Below are 16,899 nucleotides of genomic sequence, written 5' to 3' on the forward strand. Positions count from 1 at the left end.
TCCTGGACTTGATCTGTAATCCACCTTGCTAGGTCTCGGATCCAGAATTCTCAATACAGCGTAGGTCACTTTGATGAGAAGGTAGGTCCCCCATGCAGGGCCAATACATGCACATGCATCACCAGACCAGGCCTGCTTACCTATCTGTGAGACCTCAGTGAGACCTCAGTGAGACCTGTATGCTTTCATGCAGGTACTGTGAGGGATCATGCTCATGCCGCAATGGCGGCCAGCTTGCAACCATCCCATGGTTATGATGATCGCCCATAGGACAGTTGTCTATTCACACTGCCATCAGCTGTTACAGGACCGCATTTGATATTGCACCTAGTGCAGCCTGTGGGACAGAGATTTGAACCAATGTTTTCTTAAGCAGGCACATGCCAAGCACTCTGGAAGACTGGGTCAAAAGTGCTCTCCAAACCAGTCAGAAGGGCCTCTGCGGTGGCATTGCAAGCCGCATTGCCACAAGCATCAGGCAGCCCAACCTGTTGACCGTCTACAGATTGACTCAAGATTGGCTCGGAGCCATTAGCTGAGCATAAGAGTATCACAGCGGCCGCCACAGCAGATTTGACGACCTGAGATCAAATCAATTTTGACACAAGCTTCAAGCGTAAGTGAGGTCCCATTCGATTTACCGCACTGGAATCTTGCCCTATGTGCCCTCCCTCCAAAACTGGAATTTATACGGCATCTGTCCTTCTGCAGGATAGATTACACCCCCTCCTTCTAAGATCACTGCCTCCTACACAGTACATTGTACAAGTCCTTCAGCACCCTCAATAAAATATTTCAACCATCCTCTGCTGCTGTTTCAGCATTGCATCTGTCAACCTATGGGCGCAGCTTGAGCGAACGATGCAGCACCAGGAACTGCAGTAGATGTACAGTCTTGAATCCCACCGACTGCACTGGAGCTCACATGTTTGCTGTGCAAGTTAGTGTCCCCTTATCTAGGGGCTCTGCTGGTCTTTATTGCCTTAAAGGAGGTATATATTCGGTTCTTATCTAGGGGCACTGCTTGCGTCCTTCGGGAGCAATCAACCGTCAACAGTGATGAGACGCGGCGTCTGTGCAGCAGGCACCCCAGAGTCACAGGGGTTGTTGATGGGGGAGTTAGCTGCGCAGGATGACAGCTGCACCGCCCGCGCCACTGCACAGCCAAGAGCACAGTCAAACTTGCCCGTAGCACAGGGTCTTAATGATGCCTGGACACACGCCCCAGGCAAAGCTGACTCACTATTGTATTGAGGAAAATGACGGGAAATCGAGGAGAAGAGAAGGCTCTGACAGGGTATTCTGAAGCCAACTGGGCCGCCACACTACAATTCCCATTACATGATCAGATGCTTTCTGGCACCGAATTAAGAGGTGAAGGCATGTAGCAACTTTACGAAGCAGAGCGGCACAGAGATTGACATACCCACGGCAAGGGTCTTTGCTGTGAAGCCTCGCTGTGCCGCCACGTATGACACAAACATGCTGTTGCAGGAGCAACCCTGCGCCACCAAACCCGTCAGCGCTCACCCTGGATGCTGCAAAGTGAAGCCACATAAACCTTGCCAGGTGTCGCCTTTGTGACTGTTTGACCACCTCATCTGGCATGCACTGCCCAATAGAGGGCAGTACAAGACAAGCATGAGAGATTGATGTCAGCTTCTGCTACAAGAAGAGCTAGGTGCGCAATGTTTTGCCTATGTCGGAGTGCCCACCTTGTTCACAAATGCTGTGGCATCTGAACAGCACCTGCAGTGCAGCACCAACCATGTCAGCTTCCCAAACTCTAGCATTGACCAGTGCACAATTAAACCAGTCAGCATCCTCTAGGGATGAGCCTGGGTACAGGAAAAATTTGGTCCTGAGAATCAAGAAATGTGTGGAAGGATGACTCACTGTGCACTTGGTGAGGGCGTCTGTCTGATGTATTGCTGGAGGGCGGAGTTTGGCTTGTCATAGTAGTACTCGTTGCTGTCTTTTACATACTGCACAAAGCCGGAGCAGGCCTCGTTTATGAGAGCATCTCCCAGATCAGCACAGCCTGCACCACCACGTTCATCTGTTAGCTCGCTGACTCCTTTGGCAAGTAACTGCACGACGATAGATACAGACAACAATGAAAGTTAGCCGTGCCGTTCTTTGACTGGCTTGAAGAGCAGTAAAAAGGAGTTCAAAGACGCTCACCTCTGCCGAATTGTGCATGGGCGTGATGCAGCACCAGCAGAGTGGAGAGTGCGAAGAAGGCTAATTTCATGATCTACCACTGCTGGTGCGATTTGGCCAACAACCTGCAGGGAAGAAGCAATTGCTAAGGTTTTCACATTGTGGTGTAATCTATCGTTTTGGAGGCCTATTTGGCTACCATGCTGACGCCACTGCACTAAGTGTACCAATGGCTGGTACTGCAGGACGATGGCCAGACCCACATCATTGCCGAGCCTCCCGCAGACATTCTGAACCTTCACTTGATTAAACAACCAAATGATCATTTGATAGATAGCTGATCGCAAGCGTCAGTGATTTAACGCAAAGTTCGCGTGAGACTTCGTCATCCGAGTAGTTGTCAGGATGTCCCGACGGCACACCCTCTTGTCTTCTACAGCCCATCACAGGAGCAATCGTAAATGCGTGTACTGCTGTATGTTGTCGTTGGGTACGAGTTACACTACATCTAGGTTCCGGAGTAACGTCAGGCGAAAGGTTGGACTTCACACCTGGTGTTTCGCCACAAGACGATGATCAGCCCACACAACGCGCACTAATGGCAATGCACTGAATTTTCCTCGCGGAAGGCAAGTCTGGCATACAACGGAGATGTGTTGGAGGTCATCTGTCAAGATGTGACGAGGGGTCCGTCGCTAACAGGCTGTCGGAAAGTTCGATGTCCACCTGTCAGTCGAGGGTTCTCATATCTAGGGGTGGTGAAGGAGGGTGTGCAGCAGTAGGCTGGCGGCTTCTATGATTTCTCAGTCTGGTGTGAGAGTACCCCTTGTTGCTAAAGCCAGTCGTCTGCCGTACAGGCTGTCTATACAGCATGGCGGATCAGGTGAGCTCGCACGCTTCCTTTTAGCCTGAAGGAGCTTCGTTCATCCGAATTGGAGATGGTTATAGAATATTTACTTTTGCAATTATGATTCCTAGACTGAATAATATGTTTTGATTACACAGACGGAGAGGGCGTTCCAGAAGCAACTGGGAGTGAACATCGGGTGAGCAGCAGCGCTTTGCATCTCCTTACTTTCAGCCTTCTGAAGGAGTTTCGGGGGGCACAGCGCATGATCCTGCGATGTCTTGAGTAGACAATGCCAAAACAGCACCGAGCCGCAAAGCCTTGGCACATTCTCATCAGGATCAAGCAGCAACTGAGCAGTCAGAACTGTTCAGCTGCTCTGATTCGTCTTGAGCTCTGCCCAAGCTTTGCAAATCTGGTTGGGATGTCACTCAAAGAATATTCTCTGCGCGTGCAGGTTCAAGAAGGCAGCTAAGAAGATTCCAGGAAAGTTTGGCCAGAGGTACTGGAAGAACGTTGGCCTGGGTTTCAAGACCCCCAAGGAGGCCATTGAGGGTAAGTCCCACCACTTACCTCTGCACGGGGCGCAGCAGCTTTTTTATCAAAGCAGTTGTTAAGGATCTAATTCTTGCTATGGAAGAGCATTATCAGGCTAAGCACTGCTGAAGTCCTGAGGCAATTTTTTATGGCTGTGCAGGCACCTACATTGACAAGAAGTGCCCATTCACTGGCAATGTGTCCATCCGTGGCCGCATCCTTTCAGGTGAGCTGTGCCTCGCTTGGTGTACTGGGAGCTTCGTTTCGTGAAGCCAGAATGCCGATCACCTTTTCTTTGGTTGTAAGCCCAGCAGTCGTAACCCATTGGCTGCTGCCGATGTGCAATAAATCTGTAAGAACTGCTCTCTTCGCTGTAACCCATCGCTCACTTTGATGCCTTTGTTACAGGCATTGTCAGGTCTACAAAGATGAACAGGACGATCATCGTGAGGAGGAACTATGCCCACTACATCAAGAAGTATGCTCGGTGCGTGGGAGAAGTATGCTCACTGCGGCCTTTCTTGAGTATCCATGCGGGGCTGGAACCTTACTTCAGCCTCCTCCTTGATAGCTTGAAACCAACACGTCAAAAATTCGATGGACATATTCTGCATGGAAGGACTGAGACAGACTGTGGGTCAGATTGGCTGCCAAATTGACGTTATCTGCCATGCATGTGCAGGTATGAGAAGAGGCACACCAACATCGCAGTGCACCTCTCGCCCTGCTTCAGAGTGCACGACGGCGACACAGTCATCTTTGGACAGTGCAGGTGCTTACCGCTCTCCACATGAGATTTTCGAAAAAGTTCTTGATTCTGTGAAAAGAGACTGGCACATGATGTTTTGCACCTGCTTGAGAGGCCACCACTGTTGGCCCTAGTGCACTCCTGGCAGCCTCTGCAGGGCAGGATGCACCACCAATGTAATGTATGTGGATTCCTCTGAACTGTAGGGGTGTTCTATCAGGTTGATCTGCCCGATTTGGGCTCACACTCATGGCCACAGCTTAGATGACTCCTTAGTGTTGAATGGTATAATGTGATGTGGCGACAAGGGGACTGCTGTGCTGATGTTTGTTGTGGTGTTTGCAGGCCGCTGTCAAAGACTGTGCGCTTCAATGTGCTGCGTGTCATCCCCGCCGGATCTTCCTCCAAGAAGGGATTCACCGGTTTCTGAGCGGCTGGCTCCGCGCTAACGCAGAAGGTTCACAGCAGCACTTTGATATCTCCCAGCCAAGGGCTGCTTCTGCTTGTGTTGGATCCCTGGAGGGACTGAGGCGACCAGCATGCTTGCAGGCAGAATTGTAGCAAAAAGTGCATGTGTGTGTTAGTGCTATGTGGGACAGAAGGGCCTGCTGTGCACAGATTTACTTTGAACTGTGTACCCTCGTCATATTGCCGGAGTTCAGTGCTTTGTAAAGCTGCAACGGGAACGGTCGGACAGGGCGTCGCCAATGCTTACATGCCTGCGATTTTGCATGGCTTGATCATTGCATGAAGTTCATGCATATGCCATGAATAGTACTTAGCAACCTCTCAGGCTGTCATACCTGGCACGATACCAAAAGCCCTTTGTCACATCTGGTGTTGGCACAACCATGCTCGGAGCCCTACCACTTATGAAATAGCCCTTTTTTGACATCTTAGTACAAACACAAGTTTGCGCAAAATACATTGACGGCTCGCTGAGAGCTCTGGCAGTCCAAGTCTGCTGGCATTCACACTCTCCCAATCCGCGAGCATGAGCAACTCTTGGTCAACCACTGCATATATGCTGAAGTCGGCCGCGTCCAGTAGAATTTTCACACCACGTATACTGGCAATATTAGTCAAAAGAAGGAAAAGGTCCACAAGCTTCAGGAACTACTCCTCACATAGTGATTCAAAGCGTGCCGTCATGCATGCAACACAGAGAAGTGCTCTAGCTGTCGCTGCTGCCAAGCTTGTGGCCGGGTCCCTTGCCAATCCAGTTGTCCCGGTGTGCTGCCGCAGTGACGTGGCCGCCAACTGCGCCTGCGTCAGTCACTAAAAGTAGTATCAATACACGCTCGATTCTCACGCCTAAATGCGTTGCAGCAATAAGTACTCTCCATTATTCCCTTCCAGCCTTCCCTGTCTTCGCATTTTCTCCTTCCTTTTGGCACTCGCTCTGCTTTAATGTCAGCGTATACCATTTTCTCTAATTTTCTCGACCAATGGCATTTCAATCCCATGGAAGCAAGGTCATCCCTAACGCAATTACTAGCCCAGGTATTGACAGGCCTGCCTTTTCTCCCAGATCCGCGTCAGTCGTTCAGTCACAATACTCCGGTTCCGGCCAGCTCTGGGCTGATCCAATGTCTGACTCCTGTTCGTAGAGTCCGCACCCAATATATAACATGAATTCTTGAAGAACTTTGGCGACACCAAGATGATCATCCTACCACAAAAGGTGTATGACAGAAGGACACTAGAACAGTCTCAATCTCTATCTCAACACTATTCCAGTCAAAGTCTCGCAACATGGGGAGCGTACTTGAAGCTCTCTGTCCCCACACCATCCCCATGCCGTCCTGCTGCCCCTCCCCGCGAAGCTGCCCAAAATTGGGCCGTGTGCCCGGTTGGGCCCTGCTGCTGCCTGACTGGGCAGCCGGCCTGCCCGCTGGCGGCGCTGCCTGCCCAGAGCCGCCCTGCTGCAGGAACGCTGGCAGCTGGAAGCTTCCTCCCTGCTGGCCCCCCGCTGCCGCCGGGGGATGCCCGTCACCTGCAGACACCAGGAAAGGGACTGATGAGCATGTGTGGCCCCATTCTCTCCCCATCAGCTGGCAGGCTGCATATGCTTACACATACACATGCATCGCTGCCATATGGGCTGATTCATGCGTGGAAATAGGGATAAGGGGTGAGGTCCTGCCCCTCAATCTACTGCAGCCAGCGGCACTCCTGCGCTGTGGCACTTGTCAATGAATGGTCAAGACTACTATAGCCCTTTCACATAACAGCGAGCCTGGGGAGGAAGAGGATGCTCACCCTGCGATTGGTAGAGCTTGTAGGCAACCCAAACAGCATTGCCGATGAGGAATCCCTTCAGCCCCAGGAACAAGGTTGCTGCCAAGAGAACGGCCAGGTGCTTGGACCGGTAGTGAGTACCAAAGATGCTCAGCCCTGGCAGGCCAAACAAGGACTGCTCTGGAGGCTCGGGCGCCAGCGCCACAGGCGACGCACTGAAATCGAAAGCTCCAGCACCTGCAGTGTTAGATCTCCCATCAAAACCTTGAGCCTGCCAGCAACAGGAATAACAAAGCTCTGCACGCACCCACCTGCATGCAGGCCTTTTCAATGCATTGCACGCTGCCCCATCCTGGCTCTAAGAAGCCAAGCGCACCCTGTTGATGTCTCTGTGGCCTTTGGCCATGTGAAGGAATGGGAGCGACGTTGGTGTGTGCTGGCTGCCTTTGGCTCGCCTGACTTGGACTGGCATCGTCTACTCTCACGATCTCTCCATCTACGATCCTAGTTCTTGCAGGGCCCTGCGCAACCGAGGCACATTCAGGTGTATGGCAGTGACAGCAAGATCGTTGCCAATCCTTTTCCTTGTTCTGGCATTTTAATCTGACTTCCTTCGTCTTGGTGCCGCATAAAAAACATAGAATAAAGACATGTACATACCATGATCCTGCACGTTTGTCAAGTCCAAAGTCCACTTTTTACTGCCAGAAACCTTGTCTCAAGATGTCGTGTTGTGAGGTGGTTCCACGATCCAGGCTCTTCTCCGATCTGATCTCTGATTAGTGCACGAGTCCGCGCAGAAGCTAGTGTCAGGAATTGGTCCTCGAGGATCCAAGACTGGACTCGGATCTGGCAAAGAGTCCAGTCAACCCTCCATCCCATGCAAAAGGCTTGGCTTCAACTCAGATGCTATCCAGAAAAGGTCCTGTGCAATCAATTTTGCGCCTTCCACTTTCTTTGTAAGAAACGGTAGGTGTCCTGAAAGTCCCTTGAAGATGTGGCATTGAAACGGCATTGTACCAACATTGCTGGCAGCCCAATTGGAAGTGGATGTACATGCGTGCATTGAGAACCACATGATGGGCACAATCTTTGCTGACATACGGAATGGATATCCCAGCAGAAACAAAACATATGTTACATCAGGAATTCAGCAACTTAAGGGTGGGACACAGCGACTTCCTTATACCAAGCAGGGTTGCTGTGTCATGCCTGTGTAATGCGTTCCAGCAGCAAGCAGGTCTGCATCACTCATCCTTCTGGCACATTTCAGATGCGATTCAAACTATCGGTGCGCTACGACCTACTGCCTAACATAAGATGACTGCGAAAACGTGGTGCAATCCTCGCCATAATTTGACAAGATCCCAGCACTTGTATGTACCGCAGCAAGCTTGGAAGTCTCTGTTAGCGCGACAGCATCAATGCAGCTGCACACTCTCTAGACAAGTCTGCGCGCTTACTTCTTGCCCTATCTGTAAAAAAGTGGTGTGCTCAGGTTGCGGCCTCCCTGGCAGCAGTCAAGCTCCCCCAATACGGCACTTTCTGGGCTGCCTCTAAACTGGGCTGCAAAACTCCTTAGACACAGGCGGTGTACTTCAAAAGAACAAATCGTACTTCCTCCTTGATGACGTCATACAGTCAAGCAAGGCCCAGGCCCGCAGCACCCACAAGACTGCAGCAGCTGCGGCGCCGCTCTCAAGTGGTGTTTGTTATAAGGATTCTGCCTTGCATGGCTGGCACCCCTTCATATAGAACTCCTGTCAGCTGGCCATCAGGCTAGCTGGTGGGCAGACTTCCCAGCATTCCAGGCAAATAAGAGCAAACAAAGGAGCTTGCGAGTCGAGACGCCTCTCTCACTGGAAGACCGGGGCCCGCCACCTCCAAAAGATGAAGTTTCTCAACAGATTGAACAGCTTCTCAGTCTTCCCTGCCCATCTTCTGCCCATACTTTTCTGATAGCAGCCATAATGGCAGAGGGCAGCAAGTCTCCATCAGCCAGTGTTGCGCAAACAAAAACCCTTTGCCAGCTTCAATCGGCTGCTGGGCGACTTGTGCCAATGGACAAAAAAAGGAGCACTGCCTTACCCCACATGGGGAGATGGCAAATGGTGCTCCACATACCCTTCCAAGATCACTTATTCCTCTTGCATTGCGGTTGTGCACAAGATAATCTTGCCTGCTTGCCATTCTTTCTTCACACTTAATTTCTGCCTTGTAGGACTGGGGGGGCAGGCACGCCCCTTGCCAGGGGTTCAAGTTCTGCAGCCGTGTGCCTGCATGCCCCGGCAGGTGACGGGGCAGCCTCCCTGTAACCTCGCTTGAATGGTACTCATTGATGATAAATCTTGCCGGCTGCCGCTCTGATGCTAACGAGCCTGCCAGTTTCCGCCTTCCAAGGGCGCAACACGTCTCATCTGCTGTCTCAGCCGCCCAGCCACTGCTGCCTATTGGATGCCCTTGGATGTCTTGCTGTGGAGGTTGCGCGTTTCTGGGCACAGGCTAGCAATGTTGGTGGGCTCCAGTGCAGCGCCAACCTCCTCAGGTTGGTGGCATCTGCAAGCCAAACGTTATTAAAAACACTTGCACATGCATGTCACTTAGGCACTGTCTTTGGTCATGCCTCGAGCATCACAAGCTGGTGCTTGGTGGCTGCGCACAGACTAACACCAGCATGCGCGTATCGACCGAGTCACATGTGCAGCCACCTGTGCCCGAGCCATCTTGACCCTGCTAATGCAGGCCAACTAGCCACCCAGCAAGCACCCTCAACATCTCACGAGTGATGCTCACTCAATCCACAGGAAATAACACCACAGCATACCTCCTCCTCCATCCTTGGTGCCCCACATGCCACATCCAGCAACAAGAACTGATCCACAAAATCCCTGATGGGTGTCAGCCTGAGCTGCTAAAAGTGAAGGCACCTAATCAGTCGGCCCCATTCCAGCGAAGAAATTGCACGCCCAGGCCCTGATCTCTACGCATCATTTTGTGTCTCCCAAAGGAGGATGTATGGAGAACATATAACGGCTGAGCAGGAGACCAATGGTATCTAATCTATAATTATTAAAGCGTCCGAGGCGGCACCTGGAGGGGGATGTCGAGTTGGGCCGGGTGGGAGACGGCGGAGGCGAGCAGGCGCCAGACGTAAGCCTGCTGCTGCTCCAGGCTGTCCAGCGCGCACCACTCGTAGTAGGGGATGCTGCGCACCACGTGGCCGCGCGCTTCCACCATCAGCTTGCGCGCCACCGTGCGGCCCAGCGGCCGCCGCGAGTTCACGCTGAAGTGCGTCGGCCCGTCCACCTCTATCACCACCTGCGTGCCATTTGTCATGCTTTCAACGGGCAGCTTCTTGGACAATATGTTACAAACCCTACAGCGCCGTGTGATGCCATCTCATCCCTGAGATGGGTTGCACGATAACAGGGCTTGGGCAGAAACACCAGCGAGCCGCATAGTGATACATAAAGGAGTCCAAGATGCATGTTTCAATTAACTCTGTGCCATATCCAAGCATCACCGTTGCAAAGAGACCTTGCGTTCCACTGCACTGTGAGCATCAGCTTCCACAACACAGGGGGGGCGATTTGACACAGCATATACGCAGGGATGCGCAGGTAGGCCTGGTGCATGTCTGCAATCACTTCAAGATTTGTAAAAGGTCCCCACCTTGCCGCCTTCGAGGGCAATGTCGACGCAGAAGAGGCCGTCCGCGGTGACCTCGTTCGTCTTGTGCGCGACGCCGAGCGACCAGAGCACGGCCGACACGTCCTCCTGCAGCTTGCTCGTGCGCGCCAGCGGGTGCACGCCTGCGCGCCACACGCGCTCTGCCCGCCGTGCCAGCCCCTCGGGGAACTTCTCCGACAGCGAGCTGCTCGGCAGCCGCAGCCCTGCGCATGCAGAATAGTGAGGTCATCTCCCTGATGATGTCCTGTAATACTTGTACTCCACTGGACCCCAAGGCACCAGCGTGACCTGCTCAAAATGGAAACACCTAGTAGAAATAAGTAAATTGGTCGTGGCAATCAGGTGTCTGGCCCGCGCAGGAAGATCCCAAGTGATGTGGGTAGTCAAGGAGACGCAGTAGCACCAGGCTGAACAGATGCTGCATCATGTTTTTCTGTGCCTCATAGAATTACCAATGTATGTCCCAGGGGCTGTCTGCGAACCCCCTGATCTTGACAGATGCACCAGCAATATGAAGCAAGAAAATGCAAAACTCACTGCAGTGTTTATGCAGGATAGGGAGTGTGGGTTGCGCACCGGGTGGGTCGAGCAGGACGTAGGCTTGATAGAGCTGGTGGAGGTCGGCGTCGTCAAAGGTGGCCTCCGCCACTGTGTTCAGCTTCTCCAGCAGCGCCACCCTGGCGCCATGTCACCGCCACGTCAGCACATGGCACCAGCATAAGGGCCATCATCTGACTACCTCCTCTTTCCAAGGAGCATCAGGGTGAAGGTAACGGGGGTTCCACACCCGCAGCCGGCCAAGAGCGTGTTTCAGCCAGATAAACAGTGCTCTTGGACCAACCGCACGATTTGAATACCCGTTGCCTGAGCACTGATGAAGGGAGCATGACACTTAGCGAGAAGGCTGCCTGAAGAGCCATGATTTAGGAAACCAATGAGATCTGAGGAACGGTCGACAAAGCAACCGAGACAAGAAGTTTAATTGCTTTTGGTAGGCGCACCAGGTGTCGTGAGAGCAGGCGCGGAGGAGGGCAAGGGACCAGATCATGTTGGCCAACTCCTGGGCCTTGAAGCGGTGCCAGTGGCGCAGGCAGTACAGGCTGATCGCCTGCAGCAACTCAGCGCCCGGGTAGTGGAACAGCCGCGCAAAACACCACACGCTGTTCGTCGTGTCCTGCACACATCCACGGGCATCGGCCTATCTATCCTTTTCAAACAAACTGTGACCTAAATTCCTCAAGACTCCTAATGCATCTCCACGTACCAAGTCAGCACCAATCTCCCCGGGCTCTAGATGCAAAGATTGGCCCAAATTCCTCTAAATGCACATCTTCAGGCACCCAAGTCAGAGCCCATCAATGGCTGAAGCGACGAGAGAGTACGACTGAGCAGGGTTGGATGCCGCAGGCCATGGACTGGGAGCTGAAGGGTTCAACGTCCGTGAAGGTTTGCGCACTCTTGCTGGAGATTGCCGGGAGTAAAAGGAAGTGTGCATTTGGAGTGGGAGGGCACCTGTGGGGAGAACTGCTCAATGCGGCGCGCGATCTGCACTGCGGCCGCGTCCAGCATGCCGCTGCCCGGGTTGTGCTCCAGCGTCGCAAACGCCCACAGCGTGTTGGCGATCTCCTGTTGTGGGTGAACAGCACACCACCGTCAGGAAAATCCCTCAGAGTGGCCCCTCTGTTCCAAAGCAACTACATGATGTCCATATCCCAAAATCCTGCTGAGACTCAGTAGCGCCTATGCCTGGAAGATTCTTCATCGAGTGTTTACCTTGTGGAATCGTAGTACCAGCGGCACTGTCAGGAGCTCAACAAGGGATCACCGAGCACGAAGCATCATCTAGACTTACACGCTGGATGAATTGCTACATCAACCCATGGGATGCCAAGATGCAAGCAGGTGTGCGCACCTGCGAGGTGTACTGGTGCAGCATGCCGGCGGCACGGCGGGCGGCCACGTCGAGCACGCGGTGGCCCGGGTTGTAGGCCAGCTTGGAGTAGGACCACAGGCTGTTGCTGATGGCCTGCACCCACACCCCATGCACCGCATTCAACCATGCTCACTGCCCCTCTTACAACTGCTATGCTTCATCTTCGGCCCCGGCTGGCGGTATATTACTGAACACCTTGCCCACGGTTGAATGGGTGTTGCTTGAATCTGGCGAGTCCAACAAGGGGTAGGATCGGGCGGCGGATTTCTTTTCTCTGATTGTTCGCAGGACGTACCTCGCCTTTTGGCAGGAAGAGCATGTAATAATGATATAATACTTCACCTTCATTGACGTACATGCAGCCTCACGGCCCTTGGCATGTGCAGCTAGGCACTCTAGGCAGCAGTGTGGTGCTCCACAGGTAATGGTCTTTATTGGTTATGTAACAAAGGGCAGGTTGGTCATGTAAGTAAGGGCAGAATGGACTTTAATTATGAGCAAAAGCAGGGGTCACCTGTGGCCTGAAGTGGGCGATGTTGTCCACCATCTGGCCTGCAGCTGCGTCCAGCAGGATGGCGCCCGGATCGTGGCCTAGAGTCGCAAATGCCCTGCCCACACAAATACATCTACTCAGCTATCATACTCCCCCATCAGGACATCTGACATGCTCAGGCCAATTATGTTCATTATCAGAATATACCTAGGCTCCCAGCTGCATGGTCTGCGCACTGGCTCAGGAGCGACTGCACCTTTCCATTCAAACTCACCGTCCCTGCCAGGTGTGTTAATAGTGGACACAGCTTGTATGGTGGATGGGCAAGAGCTGAGCGCATACCAGAGGGTGTTGGCGATCTCCTGCGGCTTGAAGTGGGGCATCGTGCGCGCGGCGGTGGCGGCCGCAGCGTCCATGAGAGTGTTGCCGGGGTGGTGCCGCAGCGTCGCAAACGCCCACGTGGCATTGCTGATGTCTTGCGGCACGCACCGCGGCAGGTCCGTCAGCAGCTGCAGGGCGGCTGCCGCCAGGAAGGGCTCGCATGGGACGTAGGCCAGCTTTGCGTATGCCCTGCGCGCCGCACAAGACAGCTTTTGAGGGGCTTGCACTGGTGAAACAGTGGTGCTTGCAATAGTCCATATTTGCAAGATGGGCGGTCCACCACAATATCACCGAAACAATTGCACTGACATCTACTCAAGAGGGGGTCACTTCCAGAAGTGGCAGGGCGTCATGATCTCCTGGAAATGAACTGAGGGGGTTGGCATGAGAAAAATGACAGTGAGGTATGGCATGTGGTGGGGAGGCTCACCAGAGGGCATTGCTGGTGGCCTGTGGTCGGAAGGTGCGCACAATGCCGGCTGCATGGTGCCCCAGGCGGTCCAGCAAGTCCCCGCTCGGATGGTAGCCCAGCGTCGCAAACGCTGCACGTCACAGCTACGCAAGTCAGTCCCTGGACCAAGAAGTCTCTTGCATGGGAAGGGCCTTGAACTCTGCGCTACGAGAAGCACGCGACCAGCCTTGGGTGCCTGGACATTCAATGTGCACGAGACGTCCGTGACCGCAGATGACTTGTGGGAGCAGGTAAGGACATTGTCCCACCTGTTCCAGGCCAGGGTCATCATCATGGTCCCAGCCTACAGGATCCAGGCCAACACCATGACAATGCCGGACCTGAAACAGAGATGGGACGGTCTTTTTGGGGTGAAAGGGGGTTGGCAGCGCACCCCAGAGGGTGTTGGAGACGGCCTGGGCTTCGAAGCGGGGCACGAGGCGCTGCGAGGCCTCGACCAGGAGCTGGAAGGATGCGCTGCGAAGCACGGGGCTCTGCGGCCCAGCCGTGCCGGGCGGCTGCAGCTTGGCCAGCCGGTGCAGCGCCGTCGCCACGTTCACCTCGTCAAATACCTTGACCCACTCCGCCACCTCGTCCAAGATCTGCACACCACCACACTGCAAGTTACACGCATTGAGAAGATTGTTATCAACCGGGGAATATAGGGGCTTGTTTGGGTGTCCACTTGGGGGCCAGATGGGGCCGGTTCAAGCCGCAAAAAGCATATTCACAGCAGAAACGTGATCAGAACAAGCCTGAAATGCCCCTCGTAGTGTTAGTGCCAGCCTGTCAATCACTGCTGCCACAGATGCATGGCATGCAGATCCAGACAGGCAACATGAAGCCCACTTGAACATGATTTGGACTCGTCACTCTTTTGGTAAATTATGCCAGCTCCAAGACAACAATTGCCAAGCCATGCAGCTTTTTGAGGCTCTGCAGATGATTGACAATTACAAGTGCCATTGTATGCCATGGCTCTCATCTCATCACTCTCATGTACCCTTCCATAGGTACAAAACGTGTGCACTTGTTCTAATTTTGATTAGCAACATCAGAAGTGACATGAGGTTGTGTCAGAATCAAGCACAGCACCTGCTGGTAGTGGCCGGCGGAGGCGAGGCGCTTGGTAATGGCCTTGTTCTGGTTGGAGCCAACAGCCGTCATGCGGCGGTGTCCCGGCTTGGTGTCTATGTAGTGCCCGCGCATGCCCAGAGGCGGCGTGGCCCCGTCCAGGAGGCTCATGCCCCGCACGCTCTTCAGCAGCGGCAGAATGTCCGCAGCCGTCCCCGTGGATGTACTGCTGCTGTGAACACACCCAGAAAATGACATTCAATGTGCGTTGCATCCACATGCATGCTGTAGTGGACAGTAAAACAGTCTCAGCCTCGTGCTCGAGCGTTGGGATAATGCATGAGCATGAAGTGAACAAAGAGATGTATTGAGAAATGACAGCGGCGGTGATGGGCATGGGGTCTGCACCTTGCGGAGGCGGAGTAAGGCAGAGACAGGGCCTCCGTGTTGAAGGGGAGTGGTGCACTGTAGGGCATGGGCGCAGACAGCTGCAGGTTGGTGGCCCACAGGTCGTTGTAGTCCCATCCTCCGAGTTCCCGTGCCATAATGTTCGTAGTGAAGGTGTCCAGGGGGAATGCAGCAAGCCCCAAGTCCACAGACATCGATGGGCTCTGCTGGTGTCCAGCTTTTGGCGGTTCGCTTACCACGGTTGCAACGCCTCAACGCGGAGTCAACGAATGACAGCCGCGTGCGTCTGTGGTGGGGTTAGCCTGGGGCAGCACAGCCAAAACCATTGGGTGAAGGTTCATATGATCAGGGGCACTCGTGCAGGACACGCAACGCTAACAGCCAGCTCCATACCAGCATACAAAATTGTTCTTAGATCCTCCTCAAGGAGTTTTAGGGATATGACTCTTCGTCGAGACAATTCAGGTTTGAATGGGCTTCTGTCAGCCGGCCTAAACACTGTAACCACTGTATTGAGGACAGCATGAGCAATGGATCCACGCCATACTTGACAAGCAATGCAAGACTGCTATATCAGGTACGCATACGCAGTCCTGGCACGTCATGTCCATCCTTAGTAGAGCACTAGCCCAAACCAACGTAGCTTCCACTGCAACCGCTGTAGCTTCGCTCGGCACTTTGAGCGAACTCTGCTCCTCCATCCATCCCTGATTTGCGCATCTCCGCAGTCTACAATGCAAGATACTGCTCTACATCAATATAGAAATACCTTTCTGGATCGAGCGGGATGCAACAGCGCGATGTGGAGGTGCCGAACACGCAGCTCGGGAACGAATCCTGGATAACAAGTCACAGGCCGCTCGAGGGGGTTGTGCAGCAGCTCCAGGAAGTGCCAGAATGTTGTCGTGTCGAATTCAGGACCGAAACTCCCGGAGTGCAGGCAGTTTGAAGAGGTCGAGAAGCCTTCACTCTGAGACTCTCCCAGTGCAGGACGAAATGCTAGACCATGCATACGCTGCAGAAAAGGGCTTGCCTGATACGAACAATAACCAAGCAGGTTTCCAAAGCTGCGTCAAGTCCTGACTTCGAAGATGACTTCGACGATGATTTTGATGGAGCAGAGTCCGGACGAGCCAAGACTCCTCCACCCTGTGGGTCAAAGCCCCTTTACAATACCCCACGAAGGGTGTGTAGAAGATTGTAGCCCAGGAAGTTATAGGCAACGCCGTCGAATTAAAGTGCAGTCGTCCCCCTAGACTAGGGGAGAAGTGGACCATTCTTCCCATGCAGGCTTGGGATAGCCTGAACCCGCACATGCAACATTTCCAAATCATGCGCTTTTGAGCTGTTGGGTGCAGTGCTCTGCAGCTAGTGCGCGTGAATATAGGAGGATGGACTCATCCTTGTCCATGGCTCCTTTGATCTCTTCGCTGTGAAAACAAGGTGCCTGCTGAACACGATTGTACTTTTTGTTTTTGCTCGATGATTGCAGCATGGCGTATAGATAACACTGGGACTAATGCCTTTGCGCAAAACCTCGTCCTGTCTGCTCGATACAGACCTAAGGGATTCACTGACTTACTCGCTTGCAAATTGTGAATAATCGAATTTATTGGTTAAGGGCTTTCGTGCTTTGAAGATCCCGGCTGCAAGGGTGCCAGTGCTGATCGTGTTGACTGGATGGGCATGCTGTCACAGGCGTATATAGAGCCGCTCCATGCCGCCTGTGCTAGGCCTTAGACAGGCCCTCGAAGCTTATGGTAACGGATCTTGCAACTGTGGGAGGCCCTGCAAGCTGGTGCAGTCTAAAAAGGAGAATGGGAACAGGGGCAGGTAGTGCACGCTCAGTGTTTGCATGTTTTCTTTCGTTCGCTTGTATTTTTCAAGGTTGAATCGATTTCTCTCACCCTCTCGGGCCCATTCTCGCTGTATT

At 53.3% G+C, this 16,899-nt stretch overlaps 3 protein-coding genes across 3 annotated transcripts; 1 reads left to right on the forward strand and 2 right to left on the reverse strand.

Moving 5' to 3' along the window:
• Positions 1 to 564: 564 nt before the first annotated feature.
• COCSUDRAFT_49193 (hypothetical protein) lies at positions 565 to 2,825 on the reverse strand. Its single transcript, XM_005643252.1, has 6 exons — positions 2,715 to 2,825; positions 2,185 to 2,288; positions 1,897 to 2,041; positions 1,716 to 1,749; positions 1,427 to 1,502; positions 565 to 1,156 (listed from the first exon to the last, which is right to left on the reverse strand). The coding sequence occupies exons 2-6, from the start codon at positions 2,252 to 2,254 to the stop codon at positions 1,044 to 1,046; spliced, it is 438 nt and encodes a 145-aa protein (XP_005643309.1). The 5' UTR covers positions 2,255 to 2,288; positions 2,715 to 2,825; the 3' UTR covers positions 565 to 1,043.
• Positions 2,826 to 2,976: 151 nt separating this feature from the next.
• Positions 2,977 to 4,979, forward strand: COCSUDRAFT_54880 (ribosomal protein S11 component of cytosolic 80S ribosome and 40S small subunit). The gene is made up of 7 exons (XM_005643253.1): positions 2,977 to 3,046; positions 3,169 to 3,209; positions 3,468 to 3,565; positions 3,708 to 3,773; positions 3,956 to 4,034; positions 4,230 to 4,319; positions 4,641 to 4,979. Exons 1-7 carry the CDS (start codon positions 3,035 to 3,037, stop codon positions 4,723 to 4,725), a joined length of 471 nt encoding a protein of 156 aa, XP_005643310.1. The 5' UTR covers positions 2,977 to 3,034; the 3' UTR covers positions 4,726 to 4,979.
• Positions 4,980 to 5,469: 490 nt separating this feature from the next.
• On the reverse strand, positions 5,470 to 15,244 carry COCSUDRAFT_49195 (hypothetical protein; the record flags this gene model as incomplete). The annotated part of the gene is made up of 16 exons (XM_005643254.1): positions 14,967 to 15,244; positions 14,580 to 14,790; positions 13,879 to 14,086; positions 13,464 to 13,575; positions 12,995 to 13,222; positions 12,674 to 12,767; positions 12,139 to 12,252; positions 11,739 to 11,852; positions 11,228 to 11,400; positions 10,803 to 10,903; positions 10,209 to 10,429; positions 9,627 to 9,854; positions 6,844 to 6,847; positions 6,558 to 6,773; positions 6,064 to 6,291; positions 5,470 to 5,561 (listed from the first exon to the last, which is right to left on the reverse strand). The coding sequence occupies exons 1-16, from the start codon at positions 15,158 to 15,160 to the stop codon at positions 5,470 to 5,472; spliced, it is 2,538 nt and encodes an 845-aa protein (XP_005643311.1). The 5' UTR covers positions 15,161 to 15,244.
• Positions 15,245 to 16,899: the final 1,655 nt, after the last annotated feature.

Source organism: Coccomyxa subellipsoidea (assembly GCF_000258705.1).
Source record: "Coccomyxa subellipsoidea C-169, whole genome shotgun sequence".
Classification (NCBI taxonomy): Eukaryota; Viridiplantae; Chlorophyta; class Trebouxiophyceae; family Coccomyxaceae; genus Coccomyxa; species Coccomyxa subellipsoidea.

Coding starts and splice junctions, on each gene's coding strand:
- COCSUDRAFT_49193 (XM_005643252.1), bottom strand. CDS start 2,254: ATGAAATTAGCCTTCTTCGCACTCTCCACTCTGCTGGTGCTGCATCAC. Junction 2,042..2,184: donor CCATGCACAATTCGGCAGAG/GTGAGCGTCTTT, acceptor GTGGTGGTGCAG/GCTGTGCTGATCTGGGAGAT. Junction 1,750..1,896: donor ACGCCCTCACCAAGTGCACA/GTGAGTCATCCT, acceptor GCTGCACTGCAG/GTGCTGTTCAGATGCCACAG.
- COCSUDRAFT_54880 (XM_005643253.1), top strand. Junction 4,035..4,229: donor TACATCAAGAAGTATGCTCG/GTGCGTGGGAGA, acceptor ATGCATGTGCAG/GTATGAGAAGAGGCACACCA. Junction 4,320..4,640: donor GTCATCTTTGGACAGTGCAG/GTGCTTACCGCT, acceptor TGGTGTTTGCAG/GCCGCTGTCAAAGACTGTGC.